The sequence below is a fragment of the Fopius arisanus genome, unplaced genomic scaffold (genome assembly GCF_000806365.1).
Source record: "Fopius arisanus strain USDA-PBARC FA_bdor unplaced genomic scaffold, ASM80636v1 scaffold00042, whole genome shotgun sequence".
In the NCBI taxonomy this organism is placed as follows: Eukaryota; Metazoa; Arthropoda; class Insecta; order Hymenoptera; family Braconidae; genus Fopius; species Fopius arisanus.
In genome coordinates, this window is record NW_011887781.1 from 295,738 (window position 1) to 316,612 (window position 20,875).

The 20,875-nt window shown below is 38.6% G+C and overlaps 1 protein-coding gene across 8 annotated transcripts in view; it reads right to left on the minus strand.

Annotated features, from left to right (window-relative positions):
- The window catches only part of LOC105266863 (Eye-enriched kainate receptor), a 57,014-nt gene that overhangs the window by 27,512 nt on the left and 8,627 nt on the right, over positions 1 to 20,875 (minus strand). For 6 of the 8 annotated variants that reach the window (XR_892196.1, XR_892195.1, XM_011305305.1 and 3 more), the window contains exons 3-4: positions 9,966 to 10,127; positions 2,741 to 2,992 (exon numbers count right to left, since the gene is read on the minus strand). Coding sequence is in view for 6 of the 8 variants with exons in the window: in XM_011305305.1 (XP_011303607.1) it covers positions 2,741 to 2,992; positions 9,966 to 10,127 (414 nt within the window). In the remaining 2 variants the exon portion in view is untranslated. Of the gene's footprint in view, positions 1 to 2,740; positions 2,993 to 6,200; positions 7,298 to 7,370; positions 7,701 to 9,965; positions 10,128 to 20,875 lie in introns of those variants that run through there. The other 2 variants (XM_011305306.1, XM_011305307.1) reach the window with 2 other exon arrangements.

The window sequence follows — 20,875 nt, forward strand, 5'->3', positions numbered from 1 at the left end:
CGGCATTTAAAAATAAAAGTTCATTCCGTAAGTCGTTTTTAAGGTTCAGATTCTCGGAAGTCCCCTGAGTCTTACTTCAAACGCGAAAGTTGGATGAATGTGTGTGTTTGTTGTGGGTTAAACTGTTTTAGCTGTTGAGATAATTTCAGGGAAACTGGCGAGGTGAAAATCTGGGAAATACCTTCGAAAATCTGGTCTACCCTCACCCATTACTCTCGTGTGGAATCCTTGAGGTTGAAGTCTGCCAGAGTTGGTGATAGTCCTTAAAACTTGAAATTATATTTTCGACTAAATGGGAAACTCTAGTTCTGTCAAATCCACTCATTCATGCGGTTCCATCACCCGGATAAATAAATATAAACAAATCCCCACGATTAGAAGGAACGATTTTTTTTTAGTGAACAATCGAAGAGTTGAAAAAATTGTTGAGATAAAATTTCGGGAAGATTCACCACCGGTGGTCAACTTGATTCAGAAAAATAGAAAATAAATATTGTGTGCGAGAAAAATTCAGAAAATTTTTTAAAAAATTTTTAATGGAAAAACACTGGTCTTGAGGGAGGTAGGGTTCCCCGGGTTGAGAAAAACAATATTCGTCTCGGTAATAACCAACGGCAGTGACAAAAAGACAGTTGAGAAAGGAAGAGAAATATCAGTGGATCCTGTCTCGACTGGAGAACAAGTCGGACAAGTCTCGGTTGGTGTACGCAGGATATCCCCAGTAGGAAGGACTTCACGAACCGAGAAATACGCGATTTCGTAGTGGGAACCTCGTAAATTCTGAACGTGCGGCAGTTCGGGGCGGACGTTTTAATCGACATGTACGCGATTCCCATCGTATCCTCTTAGGATGGAAAATGACTTTGAAAATTAAGCCATCTCATATTTTTACCAGGACTACAGCGAAACTTTAATTAAACGGTCTCCAAAAACCCATAAAAAGATCAGAAGATATTACAGAATTTATGTTAGTATAATTGATTATTGCGGCACTCGCAATTTTCAAGTAATAACTCCAATTAATTTATAAGCGAGTAATTAAAATGTTCAAAAAACGCGAATTAAATCAGGAGTAATAAATTGATAAATAATTTATTTCCTCCAATTCTAAAATCAGTTGAGTGATATATTGATGAGAATAATTGTCATATTGTTCATGGAGTGTCAATAGATTGGGAATAGTTTATCGGTGTGAGTGTTAAGTCGAGGACATTAATTATCAACCCCCGGCGTAAGCTATTCACATCTAAAAAGAAGAAATGAACAATTTATCACCAATCGGAAGACATCAATCAATCCATAATAACCGTAATCTCACTCCATAAATAAGTCCGAGGAACTCGGGTATCTAACGATAGTTGCAGTCTTCTGAAAACTTAACGAGCACCGTATATACATATATACCGTCACGGTATATACTCTTTCATCCATAGAAAAGCTCTCCCGAGTCGTCGCAAGTGACGTTCATGAAAAATAGATTCCAGCATTCTATTCTGCTGTCCTCCATCCGAAGAAAATCGGTTGGAAGTTCAACTAAAAACGAAAAGGTCACTATTGACGTCATTATCGCGGAGATTATTCCGTCACTCCAGTGATATTTAATTGAGGATAAAAGAATTTAAACATGTATATACACCGGCTCGATTCCATTAAAATCCATAATTGTTGGACGATATATTTTTTTTGTGCGGGTTATGGAAAATTTGAGGATTTTTTACTTGAAAATCGAAGCGCACCCCGAGAATGTTTTCCTTTGGTTTTTTTTTCACAGGTGAAATAATAAAAGTGGATTTATGAAAAAGTATTCATCATGAATATGCATTTCTGAGTTTGATCAGAAGAGGGAGAGAATAATGAAGACACAGAGAACACGAATAGCTCAACTTTAAAGTGGAACGTCTTCATCGGCCATTTCTCTCCCTCCCTCATTTCTCTCCCTCCCCCATTTCTTTCCTCTTTTTCACTTTGGCATTTATTAAAACCGCATTCCTAGGAGGACTCTGCGTCTCTCCTGACATTTTACCCCGGGGGACAGATGGGGTAAGGAAATATGGAGGAGAAGTGCCTCCAGGAGGTCTCGCCCTCCTGGGATCAATCGATAAAATTCGAATAACATCGCGATGGGGGAGGATAAGACGGTAATCCTGTGGTGACAAAGAAACAATTAGCCGAGTTCCGGAGCTAATCGAATTTTACCGTCGCAATAGCGGGGAAACACTCACGAGAGCTGTCCCGATAAATTATATTTTGGATTAGTGCGGGATGCGGGATGACAGCTTCAATCCCAAATTTTTGGCAGCACCGGGGGATAAATTTTATTTGATAACGCTGATGTATCGCGTTTGAGGGACCTGATAAGGGAAAAAACTTGTCCATTTAGATGACTTACACATCTGTGGGATGTGGAAGCCGATGATTAATTGGAAAGTTGTTGGTCCCATGTTTTTCCCGCAGTGTAACGGATCGTTCCTCATAGATCTTTTGCGGATTACGAAATATCAATTACACCCAGAAAAAAAGATTATCTGAAGCTAATAGTTATCTCTACTTGTCCATTTTTTATTGCTCTAAAAATGTAATTGTTATAAACGAATTTTTAATTGGAGGCAGAGATTTTAACTTTTTTTTTAATTAAAAATAAATTTTGTAATTTAGGATTGAGGACATATTTTTGATGGCTGAATTATTTTTTGGAAAAATATTGAATTGAAATGGAAAATTGGTAATTATTGTCGCTCACCGTAATCGTCCTCGTAAATAATGGCGACTTTCGTCCAGTTGAGGAAGAACATGACGTCTTGATAGGCAGAATTGAGTAATGCTTGTGCGGGATGCAGATTTATGCTGAATTCTTTCGCCTCCGCGTCCAGGTCCAGCCTGACCTCCAGATGAGGGATGTCCAGCGCGTCGCAGATGCTGTGGATGTGCTGTCCGAGAATTGGATCCGACGGTCCAAACACAGCCTGTACCCCAAATTTGACCTGTTGGCAGGCTGAAAAAAATACTCCAATTAATCAATAACATTAATTAAAAGATTTCCGGTAATTATTTTCTCTATTTTCTTGCCGTTACCCTCAACTGAAATGTTAACAAGAATAACGAGAACCGCGAATTGGTAAAAAAAAATTCCGCAGCAAATGGACCTAATGAAATTATTACCCCCAAAATTTCCGAATTGCGCACTAATGGAGGCGTCAGAAATTTCCGAATCGAGGGATTCACCAATACGATAAAATAGTGTTTAATTTCCATTACACGATTATAGTTGCATCCACTACCCTTTCACGCTCATGTGAAGTTCCATCAAATTGTAGTCCACAGAGATGCACTCGAAACTCTCTACTAAACGTGTAAATACGAACTTGTGGGGTAGAATTATTGCTGCAATAATAGGGAGTTTAGGGGAATGGAAAATGGTCTCAAGTATTTCTGTTTTGATAACTTTGATGCTCACGCTGAGAGGATCTCGCTCAGGGTACATGAAGTCGTCCTCCAGGGATATTGGGTTAACTCCTTTGAGATTACACTCGAGGGGGTGAATCGGGGGTTGGGGGGTGTAACGTCCGCTTCAACGAGGTTATCTTGGTGGATTGTAAGGGTCGTTAGGCCTCATTCAGGAGTATTCCATTCCACTGAGCTATGGATACTTGCCACTCGGTTGTGTTTCATTGGTTTACCTGTTTACTATTATTATAGTCTCCGGGGAAAGGACTATGACTCATCCCGGAGATCATCCACATCCCGCCAATTTCATTTTTCCCAAAATTTTCCATTTCAACGAGATATCAACGAGATTCAACGTCTGACTTTTTATTTAGCCATTCCCCTGATATTTTTGGATACATTGTTATTAAAAATTTATAATTTCGTGGAAAAATCGAAGATCACTGAGAATTAATATTCTGATTTCCCTGGAAAATTAAATATAATTAAATGGGGATATTAAAAATTGTAGGGGAAATTTAAATGAAAAATGTTAACAGAGGGTGAGGGGAGAGGGTGCAAATAACACTTGCGGTCGAATAGAACCCTTATCTCGTCTCATTTCTATGCATCAACCCCTATCGCTGCCAACAGTGTTATGAGTTGAAATATCCATGGGGTTGCCGTCACGTACGATATCGATGGCTCCAGCCTACCGATTCTCACTGGCATATCTAAACAGGATAAATGTACACGGGCTCAACAATTCCATGTTTATCGATATTGTCGCTAAGAGGTTAATCCCGGAAGGTGCCGTTACCCGGAATCAAACCGATTGTGTGTACGTGTGAGAGGAAACTTCTCTCTCTTTTCCCGTCATCTCCGTTAGTCCGTGGACATTCAAATTCATACCGGCAAACACCCTGAAAAGCCGCCATTCGATCCACTCCGATAGGAACACCTGTTCCACTTCTAATGTTACGTCATGATAATCGAAACACCTCATTAAATTTCGGTACGATATAAAAATCGGTTGAATTTTCATTGGAAAATAATGACTTCCGTTTTCACGATTTTTAATAATTTCGCACATTCAACTGGAAAATAAAAATTTTATTCGACGCCCAAAAGAATTGCATGACTTTTTAATTACAAAATAATATTTAAAGGATTTTTTTTTGCTGCGTTATAGGGAAATTTAGGCTCTCAAATATTTTCCCGAAGGATTTTTCAAAAATTTGTAATTTTCACGGCGATTAAATACCTTTTGTTCTTTTCATGAATTATTGTCACTGGGTTGTACAACAACTGGGTGAACCACGGTCATTGTATACCAGTAGCATAAAGGGGAAATGAAGGCAATGGGGTGATAAAACGGGAAAAAAAGAAGAGATTGGAGAATAAAAAGCAGAAAAAAAATGAGAAAAAAAACCACGGGGGGTGGATAAAACAGACTGGGGGCATGGAATCGCGCCAGAGTCGGGGTGGATTTGTTTACGGCGTCGAGACGCAAAAAACTTTTCACGGCTGATGGCGGATGTCTCGAGATAAATAGGAAAGTTAATCTCTTCAACCGCTGAATTGCTATAACCTCTGCCAAGACTTATTCCCGTGTCGGATACACCAGCATGTGGACGGAAGTGAAGATTTTACTCTGGGAGATCATCGAAGAAGCCGCCAATATGGATCTAGCCATTCGAAAAGTCGAGGATTATTTTTCAATTTTTCACTACTGAAACTTTGACGGTATTTTTCGACACCGCGAAATACTTCGGGATATTTGTCACAAGCCATTTTCCCTCGAACCTCACAAAATTCGAGAGACGAATTCGATCTGACGGATGTCAATTTATTTATTTATTTATTTATTTTCATTTTTTATGATCACAGGAGAAAAAAGGAGGAAAATTACCTCGAAGTTCAAATTCGGAATGCAAGTAATGTTGGCGATAATTGATAATTATTGGTGAAATATTTATGAGAATTTTCATTTTTTCATTTGCAGGCTATAGAAATATTTCAGATCAATTTCTAGTGCAGTAATATTTCTGGTTCGTATAAAAACGAACGTGGAAAAAATACACGAGGAATATTGATAAATCGAAGGAACATCCTCGTGATAAACGAGATAACAAGAGTGCATTGCCATATGAGCGCCGGAGGCACTCGTTTTCGAGGGTTTCTCGAAGCTCTTAAAGGACTTTTCTTCACTTTCCACTCACCCGCTCTCCTTTATCCTCGAGGGTAGCTTTTAAAGGAAATTTCACCTTTCATTTTTTCTTCAAGTGCTACACGAGCAGTTTATCACTAGTTTTATGGCAAATAAAATTGATAATAAACCTTTGTAGAAAATTCTTATTAAGTAATCAAATGAGGAAAGATAAGAGAGAGAAATGCGGAAAAAAAACCTACACCCCAATTTTTTTTATGTCAACAATTGCAATTCAATTACATCAAACAAATAATTGTCCCAACCCAAAGGGATAAATTCAAAAAAATTATTACGAGTAAAAATACGAGGAATAAAAAATTTATTTAAAATTGGATTGGAGATTGTAGACGGAAGTAATTGGAGTAATTTATTTGTTTGATGGAGATGAATAATTGTTTTAGGTGTGGAGCGCGGATGTTTGGAGATTAAGTTTTTGATGTCCTGTTTCGACGAGAAAAATGGGGGATATTTTTATGGAGAGTTCCCGCTGGTTTTCCAATCGGTCGATGGGAAAATTGCGAGGACAGGTTTCACAACGGCAAAGTAGAATTACACCGTAACGTACCAGTCTCGCTTACGTAAAGTGTATTGCCGTAGTTTTCACGAGTTTTGTACATCGACTCATGCGCCTATCCAGGCCTTTACCCATGCATTCTGGTGCACAACCTTCTTTCTATGGTCAATAAACTTGAGAATCCATTACGCGTTATCATGCATTTTCCTCTGAATTTTTTCATCGCTGAGTGAAGAAAGTATTTTAATATCAGTCTTCGATGGAGGAGGCACTGACGACCTTTGGCTGGATAAAGTCCGGGAATAGTTTCGTTCCTGAGCGAGCGGAAAATGTTTGATTTTTTTTTTATCTACTGGAGTCGATGAAAGACTGAATTTATGAGTCATAAGTCAAGAATCTTTTTCCATCGGGACAATGGCGACGGAAATCAGTGTCAACAGAATACATTTGAGTCCTTTGAGATTCACAAATTCATCCACATTTCAAGTAATTTAAATTCTTGCTTTTCCAGTGGAAAAATACCCGTAAATTTCCCGGGAATACTTCCTCACCCCGAAATTTCAGTTGTAAATATTTCCTGTTGATCCCAGAATTTTTCCTCAATTAAATTTTTATCCGGGATCTATTTTCTGTCTCAAAGGAAACCCTCAATATATTTTATTTCCTCTCACAGCTCTTCTGGAAATAGTCCCCTCAAAAATCATTATGACTTGAAGCAATGCTGTCGGCAGTTCAGAGTTGATCCTCATCAATCCTCAAATTCCTTTATCATTTTTCCTCCTGTAATCCAAGAACGTCGCACAACGTGAAGTTGAGAAAAAGTTTCTCTCGAATTGAGTTGCCCGAAGGATACCGGAAATAAGGCGCCTTTGGTAGAGACGACAACGACTGTCGGATGCTAGCTCGGTTGGTACTCACCAGCCTCTAAATGCCATCCTATTTGCCGAGGTGAAAATGAACTTCCTCATAATCAAAAGTCTGACAAGTCTGACAAGTTTCACAGGTACATCTATTTCACTATCATTCCGTCAGAAATAAATGGGTGAAAATAATGCACTATTAAAACGCACTTTAGAAAAGCCATTGGTTGTTACTTCCTCTCTTCATTCATGATTAATTCAATCTCCGCCATCTCCCATCCATAAAAACTGAAATAACAGAATCGTCGCATCATGATTCGATACTCAATCAATCAGACAGCGAAAAGTTAATTGAAATTACCAAGTAAAGTTAACTCGGCGTTTGTAACTAGTTAAAATCCCCCTCAACCATTGAATCCTTTGATGCTCATGACCGGACTCAAATGCGTCTCTACAACAACACTCACCCATGGTTCGTTCAATCAAACTAATTGGCCGTTAAATCTCAGAGCTCCGGGCTAAATCAAATTACGTACAGTTCCACTTGGCATTGAACTCACGTTCCATGATCCCCACACTGAGGAAATAATTCCTAATCTCTCAGACTCTGATAAAACGCTCATCCCTGAGGAGATACTATTTTTTTTTTGCTCGATGGGAGAATGAAGACTGCATTTTCTCGCGCTCGATATTTTTCTCGGTCGAGTGGCAGAAGGCTGATGGTGTCGAGGCCATCGATAAGTGGATACTCTCGTTTTTATCAGGAAAGAATATCCGAAGGCCCTCCTCACTCCCTCTCCTTCCCTATTCTCCCCCCTGAAGACTTATCGGCGGATTAATAATTCACTAGAAGTGGTAATACCGTAAAATTCCACTGCAAACCTGCAGTTCACTCCGGTTCACACCACAAATTCACAACATTTTGAAGTTGACACCTTCGGAAAATAATTTTGGAAATTTCAAGAGGAATTCCATAACTTTAACCACAACTTCAGATTTCATTTTGCATTATTCCAATATTCAGGGAATTTATTACTCGAAATTAATTAATGAATCGAGTAGATGATTTTTTTCTCAGTGTAGTCTTGGTAGCCTTGGTAAAATGTGCCGGTCTAAAATAAAAAATTCTTGACATATCGGACTCGTGACATTGAACTATTTTTTGACGTATAATCTCAAAAGAGAATGCCACTCTCTATTCTTTTATTTGGCAACTCTCTAGACAACAGCTGAAGCACCTGAACAATGGACTCCTTGTAATTCGATCGGTCTCAATTTGAGTCTGCTCTTCTTCATTAAATCCAGATGATGATTCAAGTGGATCGAGTCTTAATTAGTCATCCGGTTAAAAAATTCGATTTATCTGAATAAAATGAGGCGAGAGGTTCTCCAAAATCTGTTTTGGTTTCTGAATGGGTAAGGAGCTTTGGACCTTCTAGGGAGGTCTCTGATGAATAACTCAGGTGTCCTGAGAAATACCCAGTGCAATAAATGATGCAAGTGGCTAATCTGATGGAATACATTCGCTGAACGGCGAGTGCTCCAACGTAAGCAGGTAGTTTTCCGCAAGAGTAAGCACATGTTTTCAAACATTTGAGAGGGAATTTTTCTCCCCTTATCTGTCGTCATTCTCGTGAACCTCGTTAGAAGTAATGTCGCCTATCAGTAGAGCCAAATGCCAGCCCCTCACGTTGGTTTCCATTGTCGATGGTATAGGTATATCGATGCTAACTCGTTTCGAGTCTACAATTTGGGTAAATGTTCCTTACAGACTATTACACTGTGGCTTAAGCCTTCTTGGAGAGTTGCGTCCTCTTGTGAATAACTTTCCAAGGAGTTTTGGCACACTTGTGAAACTCGGGACTCAAAACACATGGGTCTTGTGGCTGACGGGGAATTCCTTGTCCAAGGGGACAGGAAACATTTACAGGACTTGCATTGGTCACTCGTACGTTTGTTCAATTGAATTGAGGGTTTTAGTGTTCGGGATATCGGACATTTTTTTCGGTGGATCTAGGAAGGAAAAATCGGGGAAAAATCGCGATTTTTATTTGTGAATTGGAAATAATGACGGCCTTCATGGGATAAAGTTTGATAGCTTTTCCACTTTTTCTCCTTTTTCTACATTTTTCTACTCGTTCTGATAATCGCCCGTTTAACTATGAATTTTATCATCACAGCGGTATCATTTCCGATTTTTATTGGTGAGGATAATGAAGATGAAATTACCGTAAAGATGAGGAGAAAAATCCATAAAACTGGAAAGGGCAATTTCGGTATTATCAACTGAGAAAACTTTTCCTCTTCGCGATATTCTTCCGCTGGTTATTCGACCGCTTCTGTTATTTTCTTGTTATTCGCCCTTAGGGGTATTGACATCGCGGAGTTGGGAAAATATTCCGGGACTTTCGCCCTTTTGTATTCTCCTACACATCAGAAAAAATCAATTGACCGAATCCTGAATCCAACTCATTCCATTAACTGGATCATTATAGTGGATCAATAATAGTAAATAATATGGTAGAGATAAAGATATTCGAAATTTTCAACAAAGTATCAGGGGAGCATGAAAATCGAGTAGGTATTCACTGGAATTGAAAAATTCGAAATTTTTAAAAATGTATCAGGGGAGCATGAAAATTGAGGAGGTATTCGGTGAAATTGAAAAATTCAAAATTTTTAAAAATGTATCAGGGAGGCATAAAAATCGAGGAGGTATTCACTGAATTCAAAAATTCGAAATTTTCAAAAATATATCAGGGGAGTATCAAAATCGAGGAGGTATTCACTGAAATGTGGAAATTCGAAATTTTTGAAAATATATCAGGGGAACATGAAAATCAAGGAGGTATTCACTGGAATTGAAAAATTCGAAATTTTCAAAAAAGTATCAGGGGAACATGAAAATCGAGGAGGAATTCACTGGAATCGAAAAATTCGAAATTTTAACACTTACCCTTTTTGGAGGCATGGAAGGAGTCATCTTTGGGCACGTACTGAATATCGTAAGTTAAATTTGTCTCTGGCAGTATGACCTTGTCCTTGTTGATTTTGTAAATGGCGTACTTGAAGGCCAGCTCTGTGCTGCTATCCTTTTGGTCATGAGTGAATATGGCACCTAAATGGAGAATTTGTTCTTTAATGCAAATGCTTGATAAACAAGTGTTTTATTCTGACAATGTTTGGAATAATAAAGGGTTGACGAAGGGATTGCTGTGACAAAGAGCACTTTGAGTGAGATTACACAGCAGATGGAGTATCTCTTGCGGTTGTTCAGTGTCAAGTACACGCTGGACATTTACTAATTGCTGACGCTTGTGGTCGATGCAGTGCTACTTGAAGTGTTATATCAATTATCCACGGATTTCAGGGATTCAACTTTTGTTTACATCCCCCGAGCGGAGGGTTGTTGTTTTCTGAGGGATTTTGACTGTTATCACTGTGTTGGATTAAGAAGAGGACTGAGAGTCTCATTCATTATGGATATTTCAATCTGGAGGAGCCCACCAGCTATTTACCCACTTACTGGACTTTCTTGAGCACATGTGGGTGACACACAGCCTCTGGGTCTTCGGTAATGGATCATTAATATTCCTGTCGACTCGGAAAACTGAAAAATGAGCTGTTGACTATTTTTAGTAATTTACTATATAATTTTGAGAGGAAATGTACGCGAATTATTGATGAGACATTAATTTTCAACTTATTGGTCAATGTTTATCTTTGGAAACATGATATCCATGAGCTGTGCTTGGTGTTATTTGAAGGAGAGATCTTGGACAATCCCTGGAGGATCCAGCAGGCGTGAGGGGGTTGATCCAATGGATTTGAGGGTCATTGAGATTAATCACGTTAATGCCTCGTAAACAGTTTGGTAACTAACATGTTAAGGGCGTCTGGCGATGGCCCTATGGTCGTAGAATCTTACGGGATTATCATTTGGATAATGTAAACTATATTTATAACGTGTTATATACTTCAGTGAATTTTTCTAGGACAGTAGGTTATTAAATCGGTGGAGATAACGAGACTTGGCTGGCGGCAGTGCATCTACACTCTTGAATACTTGAATACTTGAGTATTCGAAGTAGTAACGAGTAACTTCATTCGTCTTGCGGACTGGTCCGCCGTTGCTGCATGAATCCCGAGGAAAATTTTCTTTGCACTCGGGCCAAGAAGTGGAAAAAGAAATTCGCTTTTCATTCGTACCGCCTTATTTTCCATCTCTCCGGTTGCCTTTTCATCTCAGCTCTCTGTTTTCAATTGAAAATCGTCGCTCACTGCCGCCGTTCTACCACCAGTTATTTCACTCTCGAGTTTATTTCTTTTAATCTATCATCCGTTTTTTTACTTACTCTAAAAAAATTACCCATGATTTCTTTTCGTCAATTAAATTCAGTTCATAAATCGAGGCGGTATTCACGGAAATTTGAAAATTGGAAATTTTCGGAAAAGTATCAGGGGATCATGAAAATCGAGGAGGTATTCGCTGAAATTTGAAAATTCGGAATTTTTGGAAAAGTATTAGGGGAGCATGAAAATCGAGGAGATATTCACTGAAATTGAAAAATTCAAAATTTCGAAGAAAGTATCAGGGGAGCATGAAAATCGAGGAGGTATTCGCGAAAATTGAAAAATTCAAAATTTTCAAAAAAGTATCAGGGGAGCATGAAAATTGAGGAGGTATTCACTGAAACTTGAAAATTGAAAATTTTGAAAAAAGTATCCGGGGAGCATGAATATCGAGGAGGTATTCACGGAAATTGAAAAATTCAAAATTTTCAAAAAAGTATCAGGGGAGCATGACAGTCGAAGAGGTATTCACCGAAATCGAAAAATTCAAAGTTTTCAAAAAAGTATAAGGGGAGCATGAAAATCGAGGAGGTATTCACTGAAATTTGAAAATTCAGAATTTGAATTACAGCTAACACCTGCTCGATTTTGATGTTCCCTCGATACTTTTTCAAAAATTTCGAATTTTCAAATTTCAGTGAATCCAAATTTCGTAAAGCAGAAAATAATATTCACCCTGTCAACTGCCCCCTCTGACAGCGGGACTGCTACTGACGCAGTTACCGCGAGTCGACTGACGGGCGAACACCCCACCATTGGGGGTCTGAGTGGGACCCTATTGGCAATGCTGTACTGCACCCCAAGAGTGGGAGGGGGCTACACACCAAGAGTGGGAGGGGGCCACTCGCCAAGAGTGGGAAGGGGCCACACGCCAACAGTGGTGGGGTGTCTACCCGTCAGTCGACTCGGTAACTGCCTCAATAGCAGTTCCGCTGTCAGAGGGAGCAGCGAACGGTGTGAATATTATTTTTTCCGTTATGAAATTGATATTCCCTGCAATTGAAAAATTCGAAATTTCTGAAGAAATATCAGGAGAGAATGACAATTGAGGAGGTATTCACTGGAATTGAAAAATTCGAAATTTTAAAAAAAGTATCAAGGGAGCATGAAAATCGAGGAGGTATTCACTGGAATTGAAAAATTCGAAATTTTCAAAAAAGTTTCAGGGGAGCATGAAAATTGAGGAGGTATTCACTGGAATTGAAAAATTCGAAATTTTCAAAAAAGTTTCAGGGGAGCATGAAAATCGAGGAGGTATTCACTGGAATTGAAAAATTCGAAATTTTCAAAAAAGTTTCAGGGGAGCATGAAAATCGAGGAGGTACTCAGTGAAATTGAAAAATTCGAAATTTTCAGAAATGTATCAGGGGAGCATGAAAATCGGGAGGGTATTCACTGAAATTGGAAAATTCGAATTTTTCAGAAATGTATCAGGGGAGCATAGTTTTGGCACTATCCTGAATTGAATTAATTTTCTCATGGATTTTATTTTATTTTTTCAAGATTCGGTGGATTCTGGCACGAGAGTTTCATTTTGCTTCGAGGGTTTGAGAGAGGAACGCCCTCTGCTGAAGCAGTGACTCCGAGAATTCGAGAAAGATGCTGAGGCAATGGATGGTATGTAATTGGAAAACTTATTTCTACCTCTCGGAGGCAATCAAAATGCGTGAAACGAATTAATTGAGTAATTACACACTGAAACTACGGGTGATGAATTATTTCAAGCACCGTCATTAATTTTAAGGAGATAATTTATAATTCGCAGATTCATGAGGAAAAAATTGTTCAACAATTCATATTATGAGGAATATTTTTAAAAAATGTGTTGAATTTGTGGAATTCGTATGATGGGTCTGATGACATCAGAAAATAAATAAATAAATGGGACTGATTAGTAAAGTAATGAAATAATGAAAATACCCCGAAATTTCCGACCATCGAATCCGCTAAATGAGAAAATAATGTGATAAATCGTACAATCACGATAATCACATTAACACTCCACAAATTGGTCTGAAAATTGATCCGGACGGCTCCATAACGAGGGACAATAAATACCAAACGAAGTAATCCATTAATTAACAATAGATCTGGGTCATGGAAATTGTCGCCGAATAATCGGAATTTAGCAGCGAAACCAGCCAACTCGTTGAAACATGGAAATACCGGAATGAGAAATTAGGAAAAGTCGCATTCATGAATAATAATAAATCAATTACGTGGTTTTAATAAACTCGCTTTTGGTCTGGGGATCGTTGCGATATTAGCAATCCTCCCCTGAAAAAGATCCAATTTACATGGAGCAAAATGGGGTGGAGAAAGTCAGTGGTAACTTCTTTTCTCAATGTAGTTGACGTAACGACTGGCCAAGAACTTCTTGGAATATTTCTGGAGGGTGAGAAAAGTGGGTTTCATTCATGCCTCTGGCCCAGAGGTGTGAAAAATCTAGTATTGTGATGCCAGAGTTGAAATTCTTCGACGCAAATTTTCTATTCCGACATGAATAAATTCCCTAGAAAATTATTAAAGGCATTCAACAATTCGAGACGTCCACAGAGGAACAATCGAAATTGAATTCGAATCATGAAAGGAGTGATAAACTCATTATGTTTTTTTTTTCAATTTTCATCGATAGTACGGGTAATTTTGGCGAGAAAATATATCTTCTACTTCAAGATATATTTTTTTTTAATGCACAGTAGATGCGTCTGCGCGAGACAGGTGATATCTTCAGAATCTAACATGTATAAGCTCTCCCAGAAGTGGTTTTCATTCTAGTCAGGTAGTGGTTGGTATCGATTTTCATGTGAAGTACGATGAAAATTCTCAATACTTCGAGGCACTCTTGCGACCCGATGTGCACCGGAGAATTTTGCATTAAGGAGTCATACATTTTATTCAAAGTTTGTGTTTAAGATTCTTGAAGGAGTTACGGGCGGGAGTTCAATGGGGAATTTATTTTTCTCTCGATATTCAATGATTGCAATCTCTTAGCTAAAACATCCCCGACTTTTGCATTTCCCAGTTTCACGAAAATTCAATTCCACGATTCTACCTTAATGACAATTAATTCAGTAATCCCATTCCAGATCGTTCCCCAGAGCATTCCATAATTTATTATTTCTGTGTAAATAAAATAATATAATATTATCACATATATACATTCCATATGGAAAAGAGAATTTTTCCGTGTGCGATTGAATTTATTTTTAATCTGCTTTCCAGTCGTTTGGCCAGAATTATTATGCGCGGGTAAAAATGATGAAGCTTCAGTTTTCCCGGAAGCACAGAAATATAAATAAAAAAAAGAATGAAAAATGATGGAGAAGTTGATCTGTTCGAGTGTCCACAAAATTGAATTGCATATCTCGACGGTGGAATTGCACCCAGTGGAGGAAGAGTGGAGTGAGAAAGTGTAACTGAAATGTGCGACGTGCGGTGTGACGGTCGTAAATCAGGTTTCAATGTAGATACAGGAAGGAGTGAGAGGTACAGGAAGCAGGGAGAAATGATTCCGTCAATATTCGCCTAACTCAATTCACGCAACCCTAATTCGATCTGATAAAGAGGCCGTACATCTATCGGTATAAGTTGAGTGCCAAGTGCTTTCTAGGTCGCATTACCCCAACTATCGTACATTACCGATAAGCCCCCCTCCCCCCTCCCCAACCCACCCCTACCTGAAAATCATACATTCCGTTTTTCCCATATGCCCCTCCCGACTTAATCTTCAAATCTAGTAAAAAAAATCAGCCACAACTTTTTTAATTCAAAAACTAAAAAATCAATCGAATCCCTCCAATTAATTTCTATTTAATGTGACTAATTAATTTTTTCTGGAATGATCCAGGAAAAATCCCGGTGGATCGAGTTTCAATACATTCTACGAATCAAGTACTATAATTAACGAGAGAATATCGTAATTATGATATTTAAAAGGGTAATCAACCCGTAGCAAATTGCACGGGCTCGTTCCGACCAATTAGAATACATTCTTTCAGTTGAATTGACGATCAATCAGGCGTATTGGACGTTTTCAATGGATTCATTTTGATTTTTATTTCCGAACGTTTAAGTTGGCGTTGTAAAATTTACGGAGCATTGTCTCGTTCGTGCGATTTACCCAATGATATGTCTTCGCATTGTTCCAACTCATATGTACAGCTGATGGCAAGAGGGGAATTGAGGCTCTGCGGTTAGAGGCGTACGTGACCACCAGGAAATTACGCGTTCCCCTTCTCGTATACGAGTAACTCGGAATTCCCTTTTCGTTCGAGGACACCCTCGTCACTAATTGCTCGGTTAGTAACGATCTGAATTACACCTCCGTTTCAAATGATTGCCGTTTCGATTTTGCCGCCATCGTCGACGGGTCATGGCCCCCGGGGGGCACTGGGGATGGGGAGAAAAATGTAAATACGACGTCATTAGCTTTTTTTTGGGAGGGAAACTTAATGGCGGATGTCTTCAGGGATGCAAATACTCCGGAGCCACTCCAAAGGAAAACCCTGTTGTCCACGGTAATTAGACCGTCTCATCCTTCGGACAATTATTCCGGATAATGGCACATGAATTTTTACTTCACCGCTTATGAGGCTGAAACTACAGGCGAATTGGGACTGTATATTTTTAAGGGTTTGTTAGAGGTTGAAATGACTTGTGCTTTCGGTTTTTCGGGTCAAGCCGACGACTTTTACCGCGTCGAGGGGCAATTCGAAATTTTCAAATATTCAGAGTGCTTTTTGCTACTTAAATAAATTTTCTTTCACAATTTCGGTATTTCAATTATTTTCATTTGTGTGAAATTCTCGGGAAATGATTCTGCCATTCGGATTACGTAAATTACTATTTTTATTGTCACTTTTACTGTATATTTCGAATGTTCTCTTCGTACACTTCGATAAAATTCAAGATAACTACAGACGTCGGGAATAAACCTGTTTACAAGCGAATATTTCTGGTGAAAAGTCGTGGAAAGGAAAAAGAATTTAATCTAGGATATTGTTATGAACTTTAATGGGATACGGTTGTGGCAATATCAATAAGCTGGGGGGTTTGCGAACAATGTTATTAACGTTGGACAGGTTACATTGAAGTGAGAAGCTGAGGAAGTCAAGTTTGGAGAGGGGCTGGTGATGTTGGTGATGTTGGTGATGTTGGTGAGAGGTAGTTGTTGCATTATTCAAGAGTCCATTCGCGGTGGGATGAAGAGAGCGGCAAAAGAAGAGGTAAAGAGAGGAGCCGTTGGTTTCTCATGTCGAGCGGATAATCCGTTAGTTTTCTGGCGCATCATATAACACATTTTCACTTTTTTTTTTCGTACCCCTCAGTCTCCTCCATCCCATGATCAATGGAATGCTTTTTACCGGAAATCCCCACACGGAGATAAATATTCGATAATAAATACCGAACGCATAATTAAATGGCAATTTTTGTCGGTGGATTACCGGAAATTGTCGAATTTTATTTTTGAAACTGAAATTGGGGTGATTTTTTTATATTAAACTCTTGGAATATTTTTGAATGAAATGGATCTTCGGGGAAAATCGTGGGTTGAATTTAAAGGATCGAGGCGAATTCTTGTTTCAATGGTAACTGAGAGAAAATTCATTTTATATGCTGACACGTTTTTTATTCCGAGATATTTCGGCGCAGTATCAATTTTGCGTTTGGCGAACGGATGTGATCCGTTTTTCAAATGGATTATTTTGGGCCGATCGGCAATGCTGTGACATGGAGAATCTTTTTTCCCACCGTGTTTCCTTTTTTCCGTTATTTTTACGAGTGCAGCACAGCTCGGACTTTTCCCCTGACGAATTGAATGATCCGCGACGAAATAAACAGGAAAATATGTCAATCGATGCGATATTTATGAGACGAGGCAGATCCATTCCGACTATTTTCACGAAAAAAAAAAACATTCTTGATTCATGCCATTGGCCGACTAGAAATTTTTGGAATGTTTTGATAACTGCGAATTCCATAAAAATTCCATAAAAAATGGAAAATGGGGAAATAGAAGGGAAAATGGAGAATTTATCCGAGAATTATTGTCATATTTCCCGGCAAATTCAAAATTAAAAAAGAATTTTTCCGTGAAACTCGAGATGAGATAAAGGAGAGGGATTCATATTTGAAATGATAAATCGGGCATATCGAGTAGATAATCGTACTATTATTACGTCATTTTGTGTTCTTGGCAAAAGATGCGAGGAATTCAAGTCTCATCGGACGATCCCACGGGTGCTCTAGTCTCTCTAGAAGGAAATCCTCTTTCGGCGGTCGGATAAACGTATCTCCACTGCTCCCATTGAGGTTTTACACGGAAAAAAGAAAATTGAGTTTATCCTAGGTCCCACCGTCCTCGACCCCCAAAATCCTGATTTTTTCCTGAGAAAAAGGCGACCCATTATTTATCATTATCACTAATTATTATTCCGCCAAATTTTCCGTCAAAAGATGAAATGAAAAAAATGGAAAATTAATGATTAATCGTTTTTATTATCCCTCGCGCTTTGATGCATTGAAATCTGCGATTGAAAAGTAATAAATATTATTAAAAAATTGTGCATTCGATATTCGTTTCTATTTTCTCTCCCATGCGCCTCTTGAAATCAGATTTCAAATGAATTTTCGATAAATCAACAGTGCAGTAATGAATATTTGGACACGTTCGTGTATAAACTGCTCAAAAAATAATTTTCGAATGATAAATCACGTGTTTATATGGAGAACTCATTGAGGCAAATACGTGCACAACACAGAGGTTGTGTTTTGGTTTTGATCGGATGACTGAGTGCACCCACAGGACAAACCGTGTATACGAGTGTCACAGGGTTGTACGTGATAGTTAATGAGTTCAATTTTCGTGTTTTCGTTCACCGGCCATTGAATGTCCGGGGTATTGGACAGGTGTAAATTTCTCACTGCGAGGATTTTTTTTTTCACCGGAAATATTCAGCCCCAGAAAAAGATAATGGACCAATTTTTAGAGGAGTTGTAACGAGATCCATTAGTTCAATAACACTGGTTATTTATAATGGAGAACTGTGACTATCAAGTGGCTATTAGCCCCGGATGTTTAGCAATTTTAATCTCTAAATTATCTGCTGAATTTTTTTAAATTTTTGTCGTCAGTGAATGGAAGGTGTTCCGCTGGTTATGGAATTTAATATTCAATAACTCAATTCAGTTATCGAATTGATTTTAGCTTTGATATCTAATCGAAAGTATGAGCGAAAATGGAATGAACGGAATGGCCGAAGCCCGCCAGAACGAAATACCTCGGTAAATAATCTCCATCGATATTTCAAACCGAGAGCAACGAAATTTAATCAATTTTAACTGATTTATGGTGATGATAAATTTTTTTCCCTAAACTAGATTAGACACCGCGCTTTTATGACAACGTAATTATTACCGGGGTAATTCAAAAGCCGATTGAATTTGAGTTTCATCAAAATATATGATTTTTCAAGGATAATTCCAGGAGATGAATAATTTAATTGACGCAATGGTGATGTATTAATAAAAAATAAAGGGATAAATCGGGGAATCACGGTAAAATATCTGGGAATAACTGTGGAAATGTCCGAGGAGTAGTTGGTTGAAGCCCTTACAGTGATAATCGCATTACTGTCTTCATACACAGCTCTAATTACCCCACCTCAACACGAGCATCAACTCACCAGACAACTGGCTCAGAGTTTCACTGTAGGAAGAGCTTTATTCCAGAACTACCATCCAAGACTCATACCTCAAAATACGGAGACTGCCCAATAAATCTCGGCAATTGTTATTGTGATAGAAACAATGGGATTGCGATACGATATCACTGATTCCAAGGACACTAGTTTCCTCACACATTCGTTGAATTAATTGATTAAATTTGGGCTTGAGTTATCAATTGATTAATTTTTTCAATTTTATTTCAATTTAATTATGGATACGATATCTCCAGGAAAATTCATTTCTGGAAACAGTTTTTATTAATTGATTAAAAATTCATTTGAGACTGGAAAATAATTTTGCAGCAAAAATAAAAATCACTGTACCATTCGTAAAATTAATGTTCTCAAACACATGTTTGTTATTCTCCCCCCGGCATTCCTCAATTCCCATACGAAAATTTTACATACTCCATCCCCGTCCACCCCCAATGTGTATCTGGGTTTAAGTTGGCTTGGGGAATGTTTTAACGAGAAACTACTGCAATTGTCGAGTTGAACAGAACAGGAACAGAACAAGTCTCTCGGCTTCTGGATTTTCCACAATTCACTGCACGTATTACGAGGCTACCAGGTAGTTTGGACAATGCCTTGAGGACTTTATTTGTCGTTACGGTACTTCGATAACTGCTTTTCCATCCCTCTCTCTCAACCCCTCCCTTTCTGATTTTACTCTTTCACCTTTCTATACTCAATTGTGAAACAATTTCCCATTAATGGTGGGTAACTCCGGGATTATCTTCTGCTCATTGATGAGCTTTCCGGTTTTATATGAGTTGGAGGATGGCGGATACTTCGTATTTCATTCCGCGATTATCGGGGAGTGGGTAATCTTGGAAGGTCCAGAGGGGTTTGAGGTCGGGGTGGATTCAAATTAATTCTGAGATTGGGTTTCGAGATTTGACCGGTTGATGTATTTATTCGAGTGAAACCATCTGTTTTCGTGGATCTCGAGGAATCAAATGATTACGGATTATTATTTCCTGTGACTAACTATTCTTCGGAAAAAATTCAGTTGAAGGAATAAATAAAATAATTAAAGAACGAAAGATAAATGCCTCACTGGAGACGTTAAAAGAAAAGTTGTCACTGGTGACTTACACTTTATCCATGATCGGACAGTTTGCACGAGTTGCGGTGCCACGGAGGGGCTTTAAAAGCGTCTGAGTAAAGTAAAGGCACTCCCAAGGAGTATGTTCCTGGTTGCAATATATTTTGAATTCTACGCGTGACGAGACCGATAAAGTAACCACCGTGCGGGGTGGGTGGTTCTTTTTTTTGCCTTTTGCCGAAAGAAAAAGTTCGTCTTGGGGATTATGGGTTAGGACCCTCGAGATCGAGGGTCAGCCTGGGTGACACTACCTAGTGGATGTATCTTTGGTGTTAACTGGTGTGGAAAGAGGATTGCAGACATTAAGAGGACGAAGTGAAAAGCGACACACGTCTCGGGGGTATGGGTTGGATAAAGCCGCAAGGCAAAGTGAGTAACGAGCACTGATAAAAGGAATTAACGTATTTATTCATCTTGCAGTGCAACCCTCTTGAATATTTTGATAAACAATCCGAGAAAAAAGTGTCAGTGGGTACGAAGGATCGCGGGAATTTTCAATTCAGCGGAAAAAATATAATTTTAATAGAATTTTGGGAGAAGTTCTCAAACAAAGACTTGGGTTCCTCTGTTGGATCGTTTCAAACGAATAGTTTCCTTTGAGTCTGAGAACTCATTAATTTTGCTTCCCAACCTACGCTTTGTGATTGTTCATAATTAAGTTCTGATTTTTTTTTG